General features: G+C 47.0%; 1 protein-coding gene across 5 annotated transcripts in view; it reads right to left on the reverse strand.

The window, feature by feature from the left end:
* Nucleotides 1-14,616, reverse strand: part of LOC146206224 (aurora kinase-like) — an 880,154-nt gene extending 865,538 nt beyond the window's left edge. For 4 of the 5 annotated variants that reach the window (XM_084590847.1, XM_084590848.1, XM_084590852.1 and 1 more), the window contains exon 1: nt 14,227-14,616. In XM_084590847.1, coding sequence (XP_084446973.1) covers nt 14,227-14,243 — 17 coding nt within the window. In that variant the 5' untranslated portion in view covers nt 14,244-14,616. The remainder of the gene's footprint in view (nt 1-14,226) is intronic. The other variant, XR_014704406.1, reaches the window with a different exon arrangement.
* Nucleotides 14,617-24,264: the final 9,648 nt, after the last annotated feature.

Below are 24,264 nucleotides of genomic sequence, written 5' to 3' on the forward strand. Positions count from 1 at the left end.
ACAAAGCAACTATGAACATCCTAGAACACATCACGAAAGTATGAAATCTTATTAACGAGGCGAAGTATTTTTAAAATACCGCGAAACGTATGGGGGTGCAAGTTGGGAGGGCGACCCGTAGAAATACATGTAAACACAACTTACCGGAGCATTTTTCTCATTTCACAGAGCATCAGAAGTGGTGGCCGGTCGTTAAATGTTGACCAGCGCTTTGAAGAAGTGTGTGATAAAGTAGGGTGCGTCATTGCGGAGGCAGTCTACTTTTAAAACTACCCGAATAACCTGTGTTATGAATCCAGACACCGCCAAAAGGCAAGCTGGGTGTAGCGAATCGCGCAGTTTTGCTTACAGTCTGATATGCTGCCGCTTAGGGTAAATAAGCTTGATAATACTGTTGCTCCAGTGATACGTGCTAGACAGAATTACATTTAAAAAGCAGTTGTCAAACGCCATACGACAATATGAACCGAACGAGATTCGCGCATTGCAGCAGACGACAGCGTATCTGGCGATACCCACCGCGGCCCCCTCCAGCTCCGGAGCGTCTGCTAGAGACAGCGCCGGTGACGCATTGCCGTCTGCAACTGTGCGCGGTCAGTTTATCGTGCTGCGAACTGTCCCGCAATTCGTCAGACTTGCAGTACTTGCAAGGGAATGTAGTGTGCCATGCAACATGATGTCAGGGCGTGACACAAGACGTTCACCAAAAAATGAGAAGGGTTCAACGCTGCTGAACCGAGTAAATTGTTGCGGTAAGTTGTGTTTACATGTGTTTCTATGGATCGCCCTCCCAACTCGCACCCGCATACGTTTCGCGGTGTTTTAAAAATACTTCGCCTCGTTAATGAGATTTGATACTTTCGTATTCTGTTCTAGGACGTCCATGGTTGCTCTGTACCGAATAACGAGATCGCAGATGACCCGCGAAATTAGAAAACTGCTTTGGAATATTTCGCTTCCATGTATTCCTATGGGCGCTAAGCCTATTTTTCACCCCTAGTCGGACCACGCTGGCGATAGAAGCGCCACCGCATCGTGCTTACGTCACAGATCGGTGTTGGTCTATAGCTGTGCATGCAGCTGCGACTCGCACTCGGTGGTCCCGCGTTGACTGGCGTTGAGTTGGCTGCTCTTTAGTAGCTCCTAGAGTGTCTTGATTCAGCATTTTTGAAGTGGACTTTACAGTCATGCACACTAATGGATCTCCGACCTGAAAGTGACTATGACTCATGACTAAACTGACTCACATGGCATGACATTTATATACCACTTGTCATTGTTAACGTGACGCCATATCACGCGTTACATTTTCTTCCACTTTTGCAGACACGTTTTCGCAAACATAGCCAAGTAAGGATTTCGCCTTAATAATCACGCATGTGTTGTTGTGGCTGTAGGAAGAAGGAAAAGAAAATGCATGGGCCTGCTACTGGCTCTGTAGCTGAGCCACCTCCGCTGCCTCGTGCGGACAGAAGAGAAAATAAAGAAAGAAAAAAGAAGAGAGAGAGAGAGAGGAAGACGCATGCCGCAACAGCCGTCATCCACCACCGAAGCGGTGGCGGGTGCAATGACGGCCTACAACAGATAAAAATTCGGTGGTAGGCTAGCACCCGCCGCAAGCGGCGGTGACCTACCTATCCCAGCCCCATCAGGGCCAGGACCAGCCGCCCTCTTCCTCCCACACAGGTGTTCTACAACGGCCTCCGAGATCGCCTACTAGCTTTTTTTTTTTTTTTTTGCTGTTGTTTTTATACATAGGCCAAGACATGAATATCCGTTAGCTAAAAGCTGACTTCTTCATTTTCCATTGCCGTTTCGTCGTTTCTGCAGTTTTTACGAGCACATGTAGCAGACCCAGTTCATTTGTAGAAAGAAAGATTTTTACCACTTGACCTATTGTGAAACGGCAGCAACGCGCAGGCGCGACTGTTTTCTGCGGTCCTTGCCTTCCCGTGTGAACCTTTCTGCGGTCCTTGCCTTCCCGTGCGATCGCGTGATCTCGTGACCGCGTTTACAGAAAGTTAAATTTTTAAGTTTTTAATCTTTCGGCGCAAAATTGCCAAGTTCTCTCCAGCCGGAGGTTTCCACGAATTCCTGGACATTGCTACATCTGAGCCGCCGATGGAGGTTGACCGTGTGCCCAGCCATCGGACTAGAAAAAGTAGGTATACATGCATAATCTCCACTGATCACAACGGAGGCGAGCCGCGTACAGCCCCGACCATGATGTTAACAGATAAGGCGGCGCGCGCTTCGGCGATCAAACTCTTATCACGCGTTGCCTAGCGAAAGTTAGTATGTTCTTTACATGCCATCCCGCGCAGCTGAAGCGTTTTCTGTTATATTCTCTGTGTTGTTTTCATGTTGTGTTCGAAAAATCCTTGCTGGCTCGCTTTCGCATCTTGAATGCGCGCTGCGTTCAGAGCTTTACCCAGCAAGAAGGCAATATTGGCAGCTATGTGGGGTTTAACGTCCAACTCAGCCTATCAGGGACGCCTCATGGTTCGAACTCGTGTATTCCAGCTCACTAGCCGAGCATTCATTGGGCCACCACGGCGGATCTCAATATCCACACGTAGCGTGCAATAGCCGTTAGAAAACAATTTAGCACATGCCCGGCACAGATTTGCCTCGACCTCCATATAATGTGTAAATAATTATTCGGAGCTCTCTGGAGGCTCCGTAATCTGAATCGCTTCGGAACTTTAAACCTTATAAACCAAACCAACAATAGCACATCCCGATTGCTATAACAGAATGATCAGTCATTTCCAACCTGCACACTATTTGCTGATATAGCATAGAGTGTGCCCACTGAAATAACTCCACCTTGAAGAATGCTAGCAGAGCTCTAAAATACCCTGCAGCGGACGGAAGAGGTGTGACAGTGCATGACATGGGAACAAAAGTCCACCGCATCAGCAATTTGGACAATCATAGGAGCAGTACTGAAAATTTCAAGCCTGAAACAATATTTGAATCAAGACAGGTGCTCAAGGCAAAAAAGCATTTGTTGGTCGCATTCCTTAACTGGATCAAATCGAACAGCATGTAATTTATTTAATAGTTTGGGTACAGTGTAGAATAATGATCAAGTGCATGATTATGTGCATAGTACTGGAACAAGATATTTTTCCTTATGTCACATTTCCCCTTCTTAGACATTTTTTTTTAACTTTTGCTTGTCCAACAACTGACACAACTTTAGACTGGCTATAATCTATGTGGTCATTCCATGTAAGGTGCCTTGAAAATACTACTCTGAATACTTTGACAAAGCAAACAATTTCAACTGCTTCTGTTCCTAAGCGCATGTTCCTAAGCAAGGCTGGTTTCGCCAGGCCACGCCATGCCAGGTGGACGTGAGTCAGTTCTGAATACACCTTCAGCGCTGCACTTCATCTGTTATTCTTGACCAAAAGATGCTGGTGGATTTGACCATGTGATGCACTGCTTTCTTTCATGATTCTGAGTATATTGTTACCATGTTGGAAGAAACCAGGTCAAAAAGAAGGCTTCGTTCAAGTTAGCAATTTGCTGCCAGCAGTGCTGCCGCCAGCATTTCTTGTCAGGTTGCATGTTGCAGAGAATGTTCTCGCATTTATTTTACCCTTCTCAAGGAAGGTGCAAACATTACTGCTACTGTACATTAAGTCTATGTAGTTCAGGATTACATCCAGAATGACCACACTTATTGTGAAGAATCTTTTTTAAAGATTTTGATAATGCTACGGAGATGGTCACAACACTGGATGTAGAGCAAAAGCATAGACTGATGGGTGAGTTGGTACGACATTCTAGGAAAAAAGCAGCGCACCTGCACAAACACGAGGGAGGAAGAGACGTGACACAGTGCTGACTAACAACTAATAATTTTATTCACAGTGCCTTAGTTTAAGTACAATTAGCCACTTGTGAACACCAGAGAGGAAAAAGAATTATGGCCTATTCGCATAGTTAATCAAATGCGAAGTAGGTGCGTAGCACTGCTTATCCCTGCTATACCTTTCCATCACTTTCAGTCGCGCAGCCTGTTGTCCTGGAGTTTCTACCGCACGTTTGTTCCTCTTTGCTTCGGCATCCGTTTCATGACGACGCTCACTGTCTTGAGCAGTTTCCTGAGCATGCTCGGCACGTTTCCTCCTTCTGTGTGCTTCTAGATTCTTTCACCGTATAGTGCAATATCAGAATCAGCAGACTCCTGATCCCACTGCCTTCGTAACCGTTGTACTTCAACACGTCGAGCACGGCGAACCTCCTTCGCAGTGCCAGACGGCTCGGCTTTATCCACTTCGGCGCGAAGAAAACGCACGGCGCAGCCGCGTCTTCAGCTTTCCTCACACCATCTTCAGAAATGAGCGAAAACAGGCACAATGTACCCCTTTACAATGCACTGCTCTGCGGCCGAAAGGTCTGAGGTGGGATCACAGGGGGAGAAAAGAGAGGGAAACACACTTGAAGGCGAGCGCCAGTTAAGGCGCGGAGGTGAGCACAAGCTGCTTCACGACGTGGCGAGCAGCTCGAAGCCGAGATCCAGAAAGCACTGCGCGTGAACGTCTGCTGTTCGGGAAGGCTGAGGAGCGACTGCACTGATGCGAAGGGAGAGATGCCGAAGTTAAGGATGCGCGAGCGACCCACGACTGCTCACTCTGAAGTAACACACAATTATGCAACACTGCCCAGTGACGGCCGGCATGGCCACGCCCGCAACAGACACGCCCCTCTCTCACTGGGTGCATCTATGTGGCTGCTCCGCATCCTCACTGTTAAGTCGCGTGATGCGGGCGTCGCCACTTTCCCTTCCTCCACTTCAAGTTCACTGAGAGATGGATGGACAAAAAGAGAGAGAGCATGGCTTTTGCTGCTGCTGTGCGGCCGCTCCACCTCCTCAATGCTGAGCCGCGCGACGTACGCGCCGCCACCTTCTCTTTCTCTACTTGATGTTCACGAAGAGAGAGAGTGAGTGGCTTTGGACAGACATCGGCGAAATCCGTGTTTGCGGCTAGTAGTGCTACGCACTAAAACACAGGAGAAAACAAGACAATAAAATCTACGATGATACAAGAAACTCTTGTTCTTTTCTTGATATGGCAATGGATAATGTGCTAACGCATGCCAGACCTAGCTTCGCAATTTCTGAAGCCTCAATGAGCTCCTTGTGACCGTATCTTTGTGATTGGCTACAACTTTATACTTTTCGATCTGCGGCTGACAAGCACAATCACGGCAATGAATCCCAATATTGCAATCAGCATTTTTTACATTATTGCAGTGTTCCCTCAGCCTGTCGTTAAGAAGACTAGCTTGGCCAGCATAGTAGTTGCCACAGAACAGACGGACAGAGTGGACAATGTTGCCTTTGCAGGATACAAACTTGTTACGGTGCTTCTTCATGGAGACAGTGACAGTTTTTACATGCTTTTCTGGTCCATTTACACGTGCGCACATGCTACTCAAATGCAACGGAGCCGAAAATGCAATGTCCACTCCCGATGTTTTGTGAGACACGGCGTGAAGGTACGGAATAACTGCCACATTTGTTTTACTCCTAAGAGAGGAAGTACCACATTTCAACTTTTTTAACATCCCCTCAGCTACAGAGGCGAGAAGATTGATGGGATAACCAGAAGCACTGAGCCTGTCAGCTTGGTTTTGAAAAACTATGACCAATCGTATGCAAACTCGATTTCTTGAGGGCATTGTTGAAGCAGGATGCCACAATGCTTCATTTTACAGGTTTAGGGTGGCTGGAACAGTACTGAAGTAATGGCTTTCCTCCCCTAGGTTCGAAATACCAGCACACATGTTAAGCAGTGAAATAAAGAATCAAATCATGTAAATGTAACTTGATGCAATCATTAACAGGTACCTTATGAGTAATGACAAATGGCTAAAGGACTTAAGAGAAAACAGAACTGAATTAACTACTATGTCAAAAACTGTACGGTCACATTCAATTAAGTTTAAGTAATCAACAAAACGAAAAGCTTTTGTGACGTGAGAACTCTGGAAACAATCTTCAAGTTTTCTATCATGCATCACTAAAAACAAGTCATTGAGCAATGGTGCGATGCACGCTCCTATGCAGATGTCTTCTTTTTGTATGAAAATGCGGTCATCCCATTCTGCATAGGTGGATTCAAAATAGGTATGCAGTAAGTTTAAAAATTTATTCACTGAAGGATAATCAAGACAAGCGGTTGCGTGCTTTTTCCATTGATGTAAAATATTTGTATTACTCAATTCCTCATGACAAACTTATGACTTGCATCAGTGACACAATTGACAGTCACGAAGCTGTAGTTTTCCAGAATGCTTCCAGGCCTCTCCGTGAATAACTTTTTAAACTTACTGCATATCTATCTTGAATCCACCTATGCAGAATCGGATAACCGCATTTTCATACAAAAAGAATACATCTGCATAGGAGCGTGCATCGCACCATTGCTCAGTGACTTATTTTTAGCGATGCATGATAGAAAACTTAGATTGTTTCCAGAGTTCCGTCACTAAAGTTTTCCGTTTTGTTGATGATTACTTGATTTTAATTGAATGTGACCTTACAGTTTTTGACACAGAAGTTAATTCAATCTGTTCTGTTTTCTGTGAAGTCCTTCAGACATTTGTTATTACTCATGAGGCACCTGTTAATGATTGCACCAAGTTCCTTGACTTGACTCTTTATTTCACTGCTTACATGTGTGCTGGTCCTTCAAACCTAGGGGAGAAAAGCCATTACTTCCGTACTGTTCCAGCCACTCTAAACTTGTAAAACGAGGCCTTACGGCGTCCTGCTTCAACAATGCCCTCAAGAAATCGTGTTTGCATATGATTGGTCATAGTTTTTCAAACCAGGCTGACAGGCTCAGTGTTTCTGGTTATCCCATCAATCTTCTTGCCTCTGTAGCTGAGAGGATGTTAAAAAAAGTTGAAATGTGGTACTTCCTCTCCTAGGAGTAAAACAAATGTTGCAGTTATTCTGTACCTTCACGCCGTGTCTCACAATTTAATGAAGATTGCAAAACATTAGGAGTGGACGTATTTTCGGCTCCGCTGCGTTTGGGTAGCATGTGCGCACATGTAAACAGGACTGGAAAAGCATGTAAAAACTGTCGCTGTCTGCATGAAGAAGCACCATAACAAGTTCGTACCCTGCAAAGGCAACATTGTCCACTCTATCCCTCTGTCTTGTGGCAACTACAATGTTAGCCAAACTAGTCGTTGTCTTAACGACAGGCTGAGGGGAACACTGCAATAATGTAAAAAATGCTGATTGCAATATTGGGATTCATTGCTGTGATTGTGCTTGTCATCCGCAGGTCGAAAAGTGTAATGTTGTAGCCTATCACAAAGATACGGTCACAAGAGAGCTCATTGAGGCTTCAGAGATTGCGAAGCTAGGACTGGCATGCGTTAGCACACCGTCCATCGCCATATCAAGAAAAGAATAAGAGTTTCTTGTATCATCGTAGATTTTATTGCCTTGTTTTCCCCTGTGTTTTTTCCTTTCTGGTGTTCACAAGTGGCTAGTTGTACTTAAGCTGAGGCACTGTGAATAAAATTATCAGTTGTTAGTCAGCACTGTGTCTCGTCTCTTCCTCCCTCGTGTTTGTGCAGGTGCGCTGCTTTTTTTCCTAGAATGGATGTAGAGGTTACCACCTGATGGACTGCTGCCTGCCAAAATCACCCCAGTAACGTCCCGGCACAAATGACCGAAGAAATGTGTACATAGCCATTACTGGTTTCCCTTTAGAGCAGCAACGGTTTGGAACTCACAAATCACAACTGAAAAATTTCATGCAACCATTCCTGCTACTGCACCACATGCGTATGGTGACTACATGAGTGAAGCAAAAGAGCTTGGTACTCATGTCTAGATGTACTTTTCCTTTGGTAGACTGAGTAGGGTGCAGTGCAGTTGAGTCTCTGCCCCTGCACAGCACCTGATGCCCTCACTCACTGCGACTCAAAATTGCACCCAAACTTACACAAGGTCTTCCTCATGGAACTGCCTATTACCACTTTTGCTGACAAGAGGTCTTCTACATCTACTGGAGATAATAATTATCTAAATTTTACAATGGACAATGACCACTTTGTCGGCTCAGCACTACTTTACACTCACTGAGAGATTACTGTAACAGCTTCAAATGCAATCAATCTTTTTTTTTGCAAAAATGCCGCAGTGAGTAGACTGTGTACTGCAATAAATATTTATCTCATTGTTATATGCAAAATTTCACCTGCAAATATATGACCACCTCAAACAAGAAGCCAGCAGCTTCACATGCATTTCGTAATATGTAAATGTGTATCACACGCAGGTAATGTGCAGAATGTCCTTTTTTTTTTCTTTTGTAACTACTGAGCTCAGTAGCGCACTCTCCTTTCTTCAGACAAATTTTTTAGCTGTAGAAAATACTGGTGGGAAAGTGGGAAACAGCCTGTGCACATCTGTTTCATTGATGCTGGCCAAGATTTTTCATAAAGCTCAATTAATAGAAGCTAATTTTTTTCATGCAGTCCACAGGGCCTTTGGTGGATACGCTACATTATAAATGTAGCATTGGAAGTATTCTTATTGATCGCTTAGTGGATAACCTCCACATAAATGAACACAGAACCCACATGCTGCTTTGGGCTGTTCTTAACAGGAATCCTGGTCTCTGTGAAACTCGTCAAGAGATGGCTGCCCACTTCACAAAAAACTCTTGTCGGACATGTGGTTCATATGAGTTTTTGCATGGTGGAGGCATACTAGCAGAGGCATATATATAGGATTACTGGATGCCTGCTGCACACACGGAGCGGAAGGTACACACCCCACCTGATCACACACCTTAAGTATGCACGCACAGCAGGCACCAAGTAATGGCTGCACTACTGTTGGATACAACTAAAGAATGAAACAGAAAGGCAAATACAGCCAATATTATCTGATGGTCTCATGATGTCTTGGTTAATTGCCTTTAAGACATCAGGCTAACATCTCATGGTACTGGCAGAAGCAAGGGATTAACCACAGGTTAATAGATTAACTGTGATATCACGAAAGTAGTCACACCACTGGCTGAAGGACCTCTTTGAGAAGCACCTGTCACGTCATTCTTCAGCTGTGCTCAACTATAATTATTCCCGTTATGCTAAAATCTCCATCACCAGCATCATGTATGAGCATAATTCGACATATGTTTCATAAAACATTTTTTGACTTCAGCAAAATCCTGGATACTATGAGACTCTTTAAGGGATGATTTTCACTTAGCACGAAAATTGAAGAAAACAAGCTTTGTCGTTTAAAATTCCAAAGCATATTTACCGTACACAGGAGCATGAATTGGAGGTATTCACTGAGGCTGTACTACCAGATGGCGCGAGCATCGTCACACCTCGTTCGCCATGTTGGAGGTCGCCAATGGCATCGGCGAGCGTCGGCTCGCGCAGTATCAGGTTCCCTGTCAGGTGCCTGCCGTACATTGGAAGGGATCCGTAAAGTTTTATCATGTTGTTAATTACTTCCACATCCACTTTTCGTTGTGGAGCCCTTTGTGCGCATGGAGTCTGCAGCTGTATTTCGTGCTCCGGGACATGACACTGTCTGTCCGGTATTGGAGCTAGGCATTCACCCGTGCAACAGCTCGACAGCAAAAGTAGCCAGCTGCATAGGGACTGGGCGCCCGTTGTATGGCGCCACCGTCGCCTCGGTGGAACAGCGCCGCCCGCGGCGGAGTGCCGAAGCAGCGGAGTGCCGAGGCAGCTGAACGGCGCAGTCGCTTCCGTTCTGCGAGGCGTTTTTGAGCATGTCCCTACTCATCGTTTTGCGGTGTGGCTTTGAGAGCTTTGAGCTGCTTTGAGTAATCGCAAGGAGTATTTTTCGACCGGGAAATCTTGAAAAAGGAAAGGGCCGTCCTCGGCAGGGCGTGCGTGTTTTTTTGTTTTGTTTTTTTAAACCGCCCGGCGCATACTCGAAAATGCTGCGCGCGTGATTTCACCATGCGCTAGGAATACCTTCGTTAGGCACTTGTTAAGACGACTTCGAAGACGGGAATTGCGCCTGCACTGCGCGTTCATCTTATATTAGGTCTATTCGAAACCTGTCTGAAGATCAAACACCGCCGAGCCGTGTAGCCGTGGCGCCGTAGTAGTGGTAGTTGTAATGGTAAGCGTTCATGTAAAATGAAAAAGATGCTGCACCTGTCTTTTCTGGTAATATCTAGGCTCAAGCAATTCAGAGTAGAATAATGGCAAATTACATTACAGTTTCAACCTTGCAACGAGAGCTGTAAAAGGCAAAAAATAAACAAGCAAGGCAAAACTAGGATCCTATTTATGGTTGGAAACGCAAACACACATATACTTCGAGGACGTCCTGCACAATTACGCTACAATAGCTCACTGAACCCGGACTTGAGACTATCAGACTTAATCATAATATAAGCCAAATGAGTAATATCACCTCAGCATCATTTTTACATATATGAATGCTCTTGTTGAACACGTTGGAGCTACTACATATAATTGACTTAGAAAATATTATACTCTAAATACCTTTTTATCGACATGCTGCGGAGGTTGTGAAAAGTAAAAGATTAAACTTCCTGCTATCAGTGGCCCTATTTTTTCGAACGCCTGCTATGATAGAGAGATCTTGGTAGTATTTGGCTTTTGCTTATTTAGGCGTTCTCTCAGCGCAGGAAGTTCAGTGCGATTGACCGCAGCTGCCTTGAAAATTTGAAGGCAATTGTCCAATACTGTCAAACTGTTAAATACAATCGAAAAAAAAAAAAACACACACACAATGTGGTGTGTTGTAAAATAAGCCACCGACAACTAAGGGAGCGTTCTATTGTCAAGTGAATTCCTCTGATGGCTCGTTCACTAAGGTGTTCTACTTTCTCAGCGTACCACGAACTTGCGGGGCTGATACCTGACCTCGATACCTAATGAGTTGAGGGGATACGACCATGTAGATAGTTTTCTATTTGCACGTAAAGGAATCCGGATAACTGAAAGCCATTCCTTTGACTATGTCAGCGAAAGCAGCTGCACAAACATTGTCTCTGCCCGTCACTGAAGATCGTAACGCAGCTAGAACGATGATGGTGGAGCTGCCTTTTCTTTTTCCGTGCTGGGGTTTTCTTGTACACAGGCGGGGAAATGCTAGCATTGCAACTTACGCTGTTGGGTTTCTTCGATTTCCAATTGTCAATAAAGTGACTACAGATGGAGTGCGGCTTCGACTCCGAGCCTCTCGTGTCATCACTCCTGGGGAACAGAAGGCACAAATCATCCGGTAGCAAGCGGAATTTTAAAAATTCGGCACTTTCCATGACCACACACAAATACATAGATTCGTGCCTCTGCCTTTCAAAGAACTATGCTTAGGTCACCCACCACTCATGCTTGTGTGGAAACCCGTAGAAATGAATCGACTTAAAGCGTGTCCGACGAGTTTGCGTAGCTGCCAGTGCAGCAAACAACGATCCACGTTTCGCCAGCCTTACTTGGCCGGACTTCGTTTCACTAGACATATTCACACAACAAGCCCAACTTTCTGCTCTCTTGAGGATATATTCATGCACAACATCATCTAAACCTTAGGATTTCCAATTTCTATACAAACCAACGACAAACAGCACGCTCCAATGCGCCGGCTGGGGCCCGCGCATTCCAGCGATTGAGCGATGCGCCGAGAGGTGGCGCCACCCGTTCAGCTGTCCGGTCCCTATACTGCACGCAACACAACTTGCAACTTATCAGAAGAGACAACACATTATTAATTGCCCCAATTTCAAAGCTGTCATGACCACGAAACGCACATTTCTAGTTGCGGTAGTCGGCAAACTGCCGATCAAAACTTTCACGGGCGCTGTTCCAGCAGTAAAACAAAGCAATGAAGTTGCTTGATTTGGGTGACAGAAGGTTGAGCAAATATTGTCACATGCTGGCAGCATAAACAGCACACCCAGCGAGCATTTTTTACAAATTTAGTGTCGAGAACGTAGCTCTGCTTGAAATGCGCATAACCCATGGAACCTAGGTTCAAAACAACACGATGTGCAACGCTAACTATTGATACAGTTGTAGTACGTAACTTGCAAGTCGCAGAGATGGCAGCGCTAGCTAAAAGAACAGACATGTTGCAATTTACTCACCTCGAAAAACGGCACGCGGACCATCGACGCCCTTGTCAAAAAATTAAAACGCTTTCATGAATTTGTTCACTTTAATTTTTTTCACCTGTCGCAAAACTTGAGAACGCACTTTTTCATAAGCAGGCCCCGATTTCGGGGAATTCAACGCGAAGCAGTGGTCTTGTAGTACGCCGCACACCACTACGAAGTTACCGCAGTCGTACGAGCCGATGTTCTCACTGTCAAACATTTTATCGAGACGATCTTGTTCCACGAAGTCCACGGGTGTAAGTACGTATCCTCTCACTCACACGGTTTTCGCTGGCGCACGCAGAAATTCCCACAAGATGCGAAAAGCGCACCACGAGTTGAGTACTGCGGCTGGTTGCGGCGCCCGCACATACAATCACGCATATGGTGAATGCCGTGCAGGCCGCTAGCGCCCATTGCGGATGACGTCACATGCATACCTCCTATAGATTGAATCACACTGCTTTCTAAATGGGGCTATACACTAGCATCAGAGTGTACGCCACCTTGCTGTCCAAGTGGAGTGCATGGCCTCTTGTTGCAAAGATGAGATGAGGCCTACATGTATGGTCTACAGAGTCATCCTGTACCATGCTGTCATTGGTTGTAGTAACAGCTTGAAGATAAAGAACCTGAAGATTGAGAGCAATCTGCCGAGCCACTGCTTCTTTAAAATCCCTCAAGTATGCTTGAATGTGGGCCAGAATACTGTGAGGCACACCCATGGCCAGACAGGCCCTCCACAAAAGTTACTGTGCCTGTGGTACACTATTTCTCTCCCTGGATAACAAATGTGAATGGTGGCTTAATGTGAATAACCCCAATTAGGGACGTAGCCTGGGCAGGGGGAGGAGGGGGGAGTCAGACCCCCCCCCCCTTTCCTTTCTGTAATTTTCTGAGCACTGCATTACCCCCTTTTTCCTCATTTCGGCCTTTTTCTTGCCCACTGTTTTTCTTACTGGCATTGTATAACACCCCCTGAATTTATTTCCTGGCATTCTGGCTACGTCATTTTTCGCAATAATACTGCAGCACAGTATTCTTCGTCTAATAAATATGCTTCTTAATGCTGCTTCATCAACAATAAACCAGAGCACATATGATGTGTTCATGGGGCAAAAAAAAAATACAAAACAGCTTAGTACTAACGGTCTTCATGCCTGTTTGCTGCCTAGCATAACCTAGGGCTACGTTGTAACGTGTGAGGATTGCTCTTGCCAGTGCATTACGTAATACACAAGAAGATTATTCAATAACTGCAATTAATTTTAAACACAAGGGGTGATTTTTCACTCACGTTATCATTAAAAAAACTTTATTTTGAGTCAACCCTACCTTTCAGCTTCCAGCATCTTAATTAAACTGAAGCTTGGCATTTGACTTGTTAATTCACGTGGTTAAAAGACGCATGCTACAGGCTGCTGAGCTTAGCCCCATCGTATCTCACCTTAACTAGCCCACAGATTGTGACGCTTCCCCACGTAATATGCAATACGAGTTTGACCATTTTCATTATTCGGGCGTTCTTTTTTTAACGCTTCATTTTTATTACGCTCTGAAGGAGACGCGTGAAACACAATATTGCATCTTGTTCATGTGACATGTTTACAACGGTAGAGCAAGGCGCAGACCAACCGCGCGCGCGTTTGCAAGTAGATTTCAAACACGTGTAAACGTGCGCACAGACAAGAGAGGAAAGTCTGTTTCCCGGACAACATATTCGGACGCACAACCAAGCTTAGCAAGTCGAGATGCTCGAGACAACACCGCGGTCGCGATGCGCCGTCGGCACGATTACACAACGATTACAAAACGGCACCGGTTTTGGCGTTAAAGGCTATTGGATTGTTCAGGATTCTTTATTGTGACGTCCGCGAGTAGATGGGTCGCGCGATGTTTTTTCACTGCAACGTCATAAGCAGGCTTTATCACGCCTGCAAGATTTGGACCTATCATTAAAAATACTAACTGCACATGCACATGTCAGATGACGCTAGTACGCAATTACTGGTACATCGAAACGGCGAACACAGAGTACACGTTACTTGAAAGAAGGGCTCACCGCCAACAAGTAGGCATGCCTCGTCGGTGTTCCCTCGTCGGTGATCCCTCGTCACAGGAATTCCAATCCAGGCACAACTGTTGTCACTACATGTCACCGGATGTCCACATCACACGCACACTATGAACACTGCAAAGACAAGAAACTTGACAACACAGCCTGTGGTGGCGTGCCGACTCTGGACGCGCAAAGTCTGTCTATGCAGCATCGCTTTCAATTCCATGCCGGCGTTTTCGTGGTAGACGACCTTCTGGTGCGAATGTAGCCAGTGTCGATAATTACATGGCTTTCCAGGCTGTGTCAGGACTAACACCACAGTGCATCAACAACGAGAACCGGGCGCGCGAAAAAACAACTAGGGACGCAGGGCTGCTTGTACGCGCTGAATCCCTAGCACATTGCCTCCCTAGATGAAGCCTCCCTAGTTGTTTCCCTTTAGGTAGATTTCAGCAATACTAGGGGCATTAAAGCATCTGTTAGCGACATTTCTTCGCTATTTTTCCATCCTGCAAAGCGTCCAAGAGTAGTTGCCGATCGCAAGGTAGTACCTGACCTTGTGCAGCATATGCAGCTAGGCCAATGCCAGGAAAAGATAAAGCACTGTATACGCTGCGGAAATAGCAGTATTGACTCCGTAAAGTTGAATACGCATACTCTAAAAGAGCCCATTGCAAGGCTTGTAGCATACTGCGAAAGCGGTGCGAAGGTCAATCGTGCTGCGGCTATAATTAATTGTCCCGCGCGTAGCTACCGTTCATTGTATCGCAAGCCGTCTTGCTCACTCTGCCTCACGTCTCCGTCGCCCTAGTCCATTCTGTGAACAGGTTGCCTCAGGAGCATCTTGGGTGTACAGATGATTTATCCACAGGAACGTGAATAACGGCTTTACAGCGTGGGATTTGTCCATGTCTAGGGAAAACAAAATACTGGTGGCTGGGCTGACGCGAAATTGCCTTGCCACTTTGACCCAGCTATGGCCTGGCTTCCCGCAGACGGCACCCTCACTGATTTCATGCTGGTCTCTTTGTCGCGTTCAATTCTACCGGCAAATCTAAATGTGCTTCGTCCGCCTCGAGGCAGGACTGGCAGGACACGTACCACCTGCCCGTTATGCGCATTTGCATCAAGCACCTTTGAAACATTTGTGCCGTGACCAAAGCAGGCGAAAACATTTATGAAAATTTTTCAAGCGTCGTTCTCAGCGAGTCGGGGGCGCCGCAGTGGACGGCTCCTGACCAATTTCGACTACCTGGAGCTCTACGTTCGGTGACATCGCGCAGCACTCGATCATTTTTGTATTCCGCCTCCGTATAAATACGACCGTATAAATAGATCGCTCCCGCGACCATGGGATGGAAAGGCAGCGGAACTCTATGGCGTACCTGGTACTGATATGCGCTACACTTCATAAGAAAGCCTTATTAGACGGTCAGAATGTCAGATCAATGTGCTATTTATCCACCTGTGTTCTACTCCGTCCTGTCTTGCGTTGTCCCTTTTAACTGTGTGCACCAACTTGCCCGCAACAACTGCCTCATGCTATTTAACTCTGGAGCTGGTGAGGCAGGCTTAGGCGACGTTACCGAACGGAAAATCCCGCGCCAAAAGTTTACTAAGACTAACGTAAGCACTATACCTCCCATGTATTTTAGAAGATATTTGTGACCCTTTTTCTCCCGATCTGCTAAATGTAAAGCTGTCGCTTGCAGTGGACCATTGTAAGCAACTCTCCTTGTTCTACTAAAAAGGACCTAGCTTTCAAGGCAAATGTCCAGTGCGCACCCTGCAAAGTTCGCAGCATCTATTTCAATAATTCTAGTTCAGTAGACTCTCCCTTGCATTTTTAGGTACTGGGTTAAAATAATTCTTGCAATTCTGGTTCCTGAGGAAAAGGGTCATTTGTTGCAAATACTTGTTTTGAGAAAATTGGGTTTGAAGTAAAGAAAAAAAAAACACTTAATTGCAAAGTTGCATTCAACAAATGCACGTTGAAGGTCTTCGTAGACCTCCATAATCATTGTTTAGTTACTTGCTTCCTTGATTTTCGGGCCTATTTTTTGATGATTACCTAATTGTGTAGCCTTTTCCATAAATCAAGATCATCACCGGTCTGCCTCAGGCAACCATTGCGCCCAAAAGCAAATGCCATGAGAATATCCGCGTATCTCCGCCATCCAAAGGCGAACACGCCATTTTCAGCACGCTCTAAAAAAAAAAAAAATTGAATACCAGTTCGCGTGCGTTTTCTCATGGCGATATTTCTTCTATCTCAACGAATTCATAACCACGGTCAGGAAGTCACCTTAGCTTGCATGTTTGCGCTGCTTGTAGTGCGAGTTTTGACGAATAAGTAACTTGTTCAAAACGACAGCTAGCTGCCATATTGAAACGCCAACCTCTGTCGGGCGGCGTTGCCAAAACTGAACAGCATGATCGTCAGCATAGGCCTATTAAAGCAGAATCAGTGCTTCTAGAACCAACTCCTCGGCGTTAGTCATTCCGAGGAGCACTGCAGAGATTGCATTGGAGAAATGCGAAAACCTGATCAGCGTTGCTGCTGCACACGGTACATCGCGCGCCCCTTGTATAGCTTATGCTAGCAAGTGCAAACTTCCTTCCCTTGGCACGCGTTCGTTGCAGTGCTCCTGCGAGTGTGGGATTGGCCGTACGGTGTCGCTCGTCGTCGAGGCCCCTACATTGCCTTGAAGATGGCAGGAACGCTCGACAAGAACACATCTCGCAGAATCTCGCGAACAGATCTCGCGTACGCGAGATTTTCACCATGAGCCAAGAGAGGCTTTCGCCTTAAAACTATCCCACGCCAGAATCAGAGCTGGTGTTGCGCTGCAGTAATGCAACAGTGAGTAAACAGCGTGTTTCAGGCAAATGACATATAATATAAAGTAAAAGCTAGGAAGTGTTTTTGTTACAAGGGGAAGACTGTCAATCCCTTCAAACGTGGAAATGTTCCGCAGTGTTTGCTGTAATAAGAGATGCAACGTTGCACGTGAATGTAAAATGGCGCATGGCTGGTCATCACCTCGTTTTGAAAACGTAATTATTTTTTTTTCGCACGCAAGTGAGACATTGAGTCTTCAGGAAAAGTGAACATTTCATGCCGCGAAAAAAATAAAAAAAAAAATAGTCGATTTTTGTTTCAATTTAGCCTTCAAGGTGTCATTGCATGGGATACGTGCGTGAGGAGAAATGGTCGGCAGGTTGTTGCTGCGGCTTTTGGAGTCTAACCCTTTAAATGAGAGGGGTGTGCAGTCGATGGTGGCTGTTTTGACGAAACTGCGGGATGTATGCCACGTAGCCCTTTTCCAGTAGCGTCCTGCGCATGCTCATTGCCTGCTCGTGTCGTTTTTCCTAGAACATATGGCCTTTAAAGAAGAGCGTGTGCGCATCTTCTTCCACGAAAGGCGATCTCGATTAATGACACGACGGACTGCGAAACAATAGAAGGATATATAGCATCTGCGATCCGCGATACCGTGATCAGCTTCTGCGGGGACCCAGTTATGCCTACGCATTGGCATTCAGGGACACGCCCCTCGGCGGCCATCTGCTCATGGCAGCTGACGCCTGCGGCGTTAGCAGATCGAGCTACCACAATCCACATTGCCCCTCAAAAAAAAAAAAAGAAAAAAAAAAAAGTGCCTCTTAAATTGGTCCTCCAGCCTTCCCCTTCAGTCGGAACGAGTACTTCCGACTGAGCTCCGCATATTTTCCGGCTGTCACCTCACCTGTGACAAAATGGTGGGTTTTTGATGAAGCTAAGCCGAGTAGGACGCGCGAAAGCTTTCACGCGCAGCTGGAAGTTGGGAGACGATCACGTGCAATGAAGAGAGTGTGTCGCAATATGCACGCGGGGCGACCAGCTGCGGCGACAGCCCCTACGACGTTCTGTACTCGAACGTTCTCTGCTCGTACGTTCTCAGCTCGAAATCGCCCCGAACCAACGTTTTAATTTTTTTTTTTCACCCGAACTCGGCCGATGTAAGTCACATCTTTGGTTGGATTTTACAGTGTGAAGTTGTACTTTCACAGTAAAAAAGGGGAAGTCAAAGACCAAGGTCTACTACGTCTACTGCGATGTCACGATCTGGCGCGCCAGTCAGAAGTCAGGCACGAGATCCAAGTTCGTTGCTAGGCTCTGGAGTCCGTGTGAGTGCTGTCGTACTAAAAACGGCCGTGCAACAGTGGGTCTGGCTTAATTGCCCAGTCGAGATGCGAGCGTCCCAAACCAGATCCACCAACACATACGACCACCCACTCGGACCGAACCCAGGATTCCTCCGCCGCACAACACCCACATACCCTCGCAGCGCCGCAATCTCAGGCTCGGCAGCCATCACACTCATGCCCCCCAGAGGTCAATAAACTGGGTGGGGTACATGTAAAGGGTGATCCACTTCTAGCTATAACACGGCCGCAGCTTTTAAAGCATCATTGCGACCGACCCGGCCATTCGATAAAGCTAGGCGGCAGGTGATGCGAAGCATCACCTCGGCGTCCCACTGGGCATATATCGCTTTGCTTCGATAAGCGCCTAGATCCGACGCAATGCTGCTTTGAAAGCAGTGACCGTGTTATGACTAGAAGTGGATCACCCTGTACATCTACCCCCACCCTACCTGCACGAAAAGGATCAGACAAACCACTGGCCATCTCTCCCCTCCTTTAGTATGATGTGTTCACAAATGACGACTGACTACTTGCAGCACTTTATTGATGGCTCGTACACGGTCACGCCCGACATGGTTATCCATATCTTCCGCGACAACGGGACTGACGTCTTTCGCGATTGGGCATGGATGGTACCGCCGAATTTGCTGCCGGAAGTCGCTTTCGAGAAGCAGCTCCTACCCTCAGGATGAAACAAACTGGCCCATATCGTGCTCAGAAGTCTATCTCGTTATCATCTCACAAGCAAACACTGGCTGTGATGCATTACTAACCCGTCTGCCCCTACACCATGAGACACAGCGGTACCAGGACGGACAACACCAAGCCACGGGCCTACACCGCACTGATTCCATAACTCTCAGCTCCTTATCACATGCGTCTTTAACAACCTCCACCCAGGGGTCCAGCGGCACCATGATGAACTCCACCGAGGTACGGGACCCATCAAGAGGCAACAACTCCTCAGGTGAGCAAAACGCACGAGCGGCGTCGAACACCTCCGCCAATCTCTCCTGCTACCTACCAACCTACAGGCCCTTCTCCTTCTTCACTTACCTACCACATCTCTCACCAAGCAATCCAACAATACATACAATCGCAGCTCACTCCCATAATTGCAATTATCGCCACCGAATAGCTCGGCACATCGTCACCCATCATGATCCTCTTCTCCCCTTCCCCAGTGAAGTAGCAGGCCAGATTTTAATCATTCCGGCCAACCTCTCTGCCTTTCCTCCCATCTATCTGTCGGCATATGAAACTTCCCCAAGAACTATCCCAACTTATGGAAACCATTTTGGGCAGGCCATTGTGAACAAAAACGAAAACTACAAAGCCGCATTCACCAGCTATTTGACCTGACTTCCCACGACCTCTTAGGCAAGCGCATGGCCAAATTAAGCCTCTATCTCCACCACAAACACACGCAATGAGGCCTTCAACTCAATCGACCTCACAATATGAACCCGACAACTACACCTCGAAAGCACAGGCGGCGCCGCCAAAGGTCACCCTCTTAACATGGGGTGCAGCGGTGCTGCCGCAATAATTTGGCAGTAGCACGGCCGTACCGTTCGTTGAAAACTAGCACAACTCAACCTCTATTTTGGCCACTCTCCACAACCTCCTCATGTGATTTCTCTACAAGAAAGGGGAACCACCAATATAAAGTAAACACTACAGGTTAACAGCTAGCTTCCGCATCTTGTAGAGCCATCGTCTCTCTCTAAAAACCCTACCGTTACCGACCGTACACATACACAAGCATCGGCGACTAGCACGAGACGCCGTTCCAACACACAGTCCCATGATGTCACGATTCTCAACTTTTAGTCTCCCCAAAAATAGCGGCAAGTTTATTCCGGGTATTCTGCGCAAATTTCGCAGCTTAGAACTCCTCGTCACATGACACTTTAATGCCCAACCTTTAGTGGGAGGCTAGCCTGCCAACACTCCAAAAAGGCAACCCCCTGTCTGCCACAATGGACTGTCCAACCACGGTCTGGCGCTGTTAACCGACCCACCACACCCACCAGAATCGGGACAAATGTTACCAGGAGTAGCAAACGTGGGGAAGCCCACATCGTTTGGTGAAGTCCCGTGCGGTCCTAGCAGATAACCTCGATAGCGACCAGTTTATCATTAACACTAACTCATAACACACGAAACCAAAATATTTGGTCCCGCGCACAACTTCTCATGGACTGGGACAAACTTCGCGTATCGCTGCAGACTCAGCCATAAGCGCGCTCGCAGTGGCTACAGTGGCCGCGCGCGGTAGCAGGCAACGGTGACGTATCGCGGATCGCGTTGCGCCAAAACTCCGCAGCATGCAGACGGGTGCCGTGTGAGATGGGTGGTCCTGCTCTCTCCTCTAGCGTCAGCGGGCTTGCTCGACGCTTGGCGTTGTGGAAATCTCGGTCATCTCTGATGACGTCTCAGCAGTCCGGCCGACGATAAAGCGACGGTGGTAGCCGAAGCCGAACGGAAAAAGAGGTTCGAGGCAAGGCAATCGCGCGTCTGTTATACGTGCCAGAAGCCTGGTCATTTTTCGGCGCAGTGTCCACAGACAAAACCAAAGATCCTGTTTTTGACCCGACTAAAGCAGGCCCTGTTAAAGCATCTTGAAAGTGGAGGGACTCAAGACCCAACAGAAACTGGTCGCTTCCCGACATCTGGCGCTCCCCGACTGCACCCACTAGCGTCGAACTCATGACTATACATGGATGACGGAATGAATCACGCTAGTCTTGATTTTCGCAGGAGCGACTCGCCACTCGTTTTGCTCCTCCGCGATACAAGCCGATCGAGTCTGCTAATAAGGGGAGCAAGGATAGCAAGTTGCCAAAGAGAATCTCTCTCTCTCCCTCCCCCCCCCCCTCATTTTTTTTTTTTTCAAATAGCTTCTGGCCTATAGGTTATGAAAGGGGTACATGACCAAGTGGGTGTCTAATTACCGCTAGTAAGCATTGCCTGCGAAATGAAAGACGTCTGCCACGAAAGGTAGCCACAAGTGCTGCTTTCCCTGCATACTAGACGTCGCTGTACTAATCGTTGTACAGTAGTGCTGAAAATTTATTAACCTTTATGCTGCATCGCCGTGCTTGCAATGTGTGTGGAGCAGGGGGAGGGGGGGGATACTCCTATTTTTGTGCTGGTCGTTCATACATCAGGATCTGATGAGTTTATGTGGCACTCCTGGTTCGTTGATTTGTACTGCTAATACTAATACTTAATTTAGCATTCATGGCGGGCCGGCATGGGTAGCAGAAGGCTGTACTGCCCATACCAAGACGGCTTGCTGACCCGGGACCCAGGGTGTCCTTCAAGATGTGAGATGGGAAAGGGGAAGGGATGAAATTGTGAGATGGGAGTGAATGAGATGAGGGATGAGGAAGAAAGAGGATGAAACTAATAGACCCATTGCGCCGCCTTCGCAATGGTTGAGACATCAGAAGCTTGAGGTGGGAAAGGCCCGGCGATGGTGGCAGGCAACCGTCGCCCGGCAGGCAACGGAGGAGCCAGGATTGTTCGTAGCGTACAGTGCGGACGAGAAGCGGTTGGAGGGTACCAGTGCGGCGGTTAGGGCGTGGGCCATCAATCAGTGTTTGCTGGCCTGGTAAGGCAAGTCGGCCAAAGAGGCGCATCGTAGAAGCTTGTACGCGTGAGGAGAGGGGCTGCCAGGATGCGTGTCGGGAAGAGTCGCAGATGAGATTTTTGCGTAAGGTAGGTGTTGATTTCGTGGAGTAGTCTGACGATAATAGACATATGCTGCGCGTCGCTGGACACTGGGCAAGGCGGATACATCTGACCGATGAACGCAGTGTTTGCGTAGAGTGGGCAAAATGAAATCTGCGCGGAGCATACGTTCCCATAAAATAGGAATCTTTTGCAGCGCGGGAAGCATGAGATCCTACCTTGTTTAGACTCCTCATGTTTCTATTCTGCACAAAACCCTTTGGTGGAAGACCAGCCTTGTCGCACTTAGCAAGCCTTCACTGGCTGCTGTGTGTGTGTGTGTGTGTGTGTGTGTGTGTGTGTGTGTGTGTGTGTGTGTGTGTGTGTGTGTGTGTGTGTGTGTGTGTGTGTGTTGTGTGTGTGTGTGCGTGCGTGCGTGCGTGCGTGCGTGCGTGTGTGCGCGCGCGCGCGTGTGTGTGTGTGTGTGTGTGTGTGTGTGTGTGTGTGTGTGTGTGTGTGTGTGTGTGTGTGTGTGTGTGTGTGTGTGTGTGTGTGTGTGTGTGTGTGTGTGTGCATACAGACGTCATCAACGTCGTTAACCAGTACATCTAGAAGGGATGCGCTACGTATTTTAAAGCACAAATTGATGGAAAGCATTTCAAAATGTCTAAAGTCGCGATAAAAAATTTAGTTGCTAACAGCTCATTTCTAAAACTGGCCTTTTCTGGTATCTGCCACTTTGTATTTCCCCGTAATATTTTCAGCAATACCTGCTGAAGGAAGAGGACAAAACATCTTTATTTATTTAGTCAGCGGGGGGGGGGGGGGGGGGGGGACCCTAAGTCCAAAGTCCCGTGGGCCGTGGCTGCTGGCTGTTGAACGGTCGCTGGCTGTTCTTATACTTATACTTACTTACCAACTTATAATTTGATGTAGTTTCGGATTCCGTGTGGGCTATTCGGCATTGCTGAAATCTAACGTCGCTTTCAAATCGTACGATGATCGCCGCTTTCGGATTCTTTCAAAATAATTTGTACTTGTTAGATGTTTCAGCGAAGGTGAACCAGAATTTTTAAAAATCGGCTGTTTGAGATATGCACACAGCTTCTGTTGCGCGAACGCACCAATGATTGGCAGACATCAGAAAAATTGATAATGTTAATTAGTTACTAGGAAAAGTTTATTCCACGTACGCGAGATATGGAGCAAGATGGTGAAGAGAAGGGGGCAAAAAAAAAAAAAACAATACAGGGGCGCTGAATGCGTTAGCACTAGGTTTCCTCTTTGCATTTACTTGCTTCTTTTATGCTCCTGGTCTTCTTTTCATATTGTCACGACACAAGGAGCCGCAGACGTGCCGCATTTAACTTAGCGCTACCGCTCACCGCTACTTTCTACCGCTATCACCGCTATGGTGGCTACTACCGATACCGTGCGTCGTCAGCCGTGCGTCATCAGCAGGGGGAGCATGAGTGTCATGGCCGGGCACGCACTATTGGCCCCTGCGTCCCTGCGTGCCGAATCTGCCGGCATTTGACGGGAACGTGGCGTCATCTGTCGTCACCCAGGCGATCTGCGCATGCGCAGGGTCTACGTCACTCTTGCGTGTCCTGTTTGATTTAAAAAAAATTCTACTGGAGGTAGTGAGAGGGTGGTTGCAAGATGCGCTTGGCTGTCGGAGTGCGGTTTCAAGCTGGAGGAGGGGGAGCGTCTAGCCGTCGTGCGAGCGAAGCACTCAGTAGCACGCACGCACGCTTTCTTTTTTTCTTTTTTTTTTTCCCCCTATCAGTGCGCGGAAAGGTTGAAAGTAGGAGCGCGCAGGCTATCAACATAGACAGCGTGGTTTCAAACGAGTGACTGCTTGGAGCTGCCCTTTCGGAGGGAGCGCTAAAGATTTGACTGCTTCTGTGCGCGTGTACTTGGCTCAATCGGACACTTTTACACATAAAGTTGAAACAACTATAGTGACGCAAAATTGTCTGTCCATGCGCTAAGCAACATCTTATATAATTTCACAGCTTAATTCCATACATCAACGTTTACGCGCCCTTAGAAGATGCTCTCAAGCAGTCTTCATTTCATTTCATTTTATTTCCTTAAAGGCCCCAGGAAGGGGTGTTACATAAGGGGTGGGAAACATTATAAAAACATAGTTATTGTACATATTTTTTG

This window comes from Amblyomma maculatum, chromosome 1 (assembly GCF_055883805.1).
Source record: "Amblyomma maculatum isolate TAMU_Amacu chromosome 1, ASM5588380v1, whole genome shotgun sequence".
Classification (NCBI taxonomy): domain Eukaryota; kingdom Metazoa; phylum Arthropoda; class Arachnida; order Ixodida; family Ixodidae; genus Amblyomma; species Amblyomma maculatum.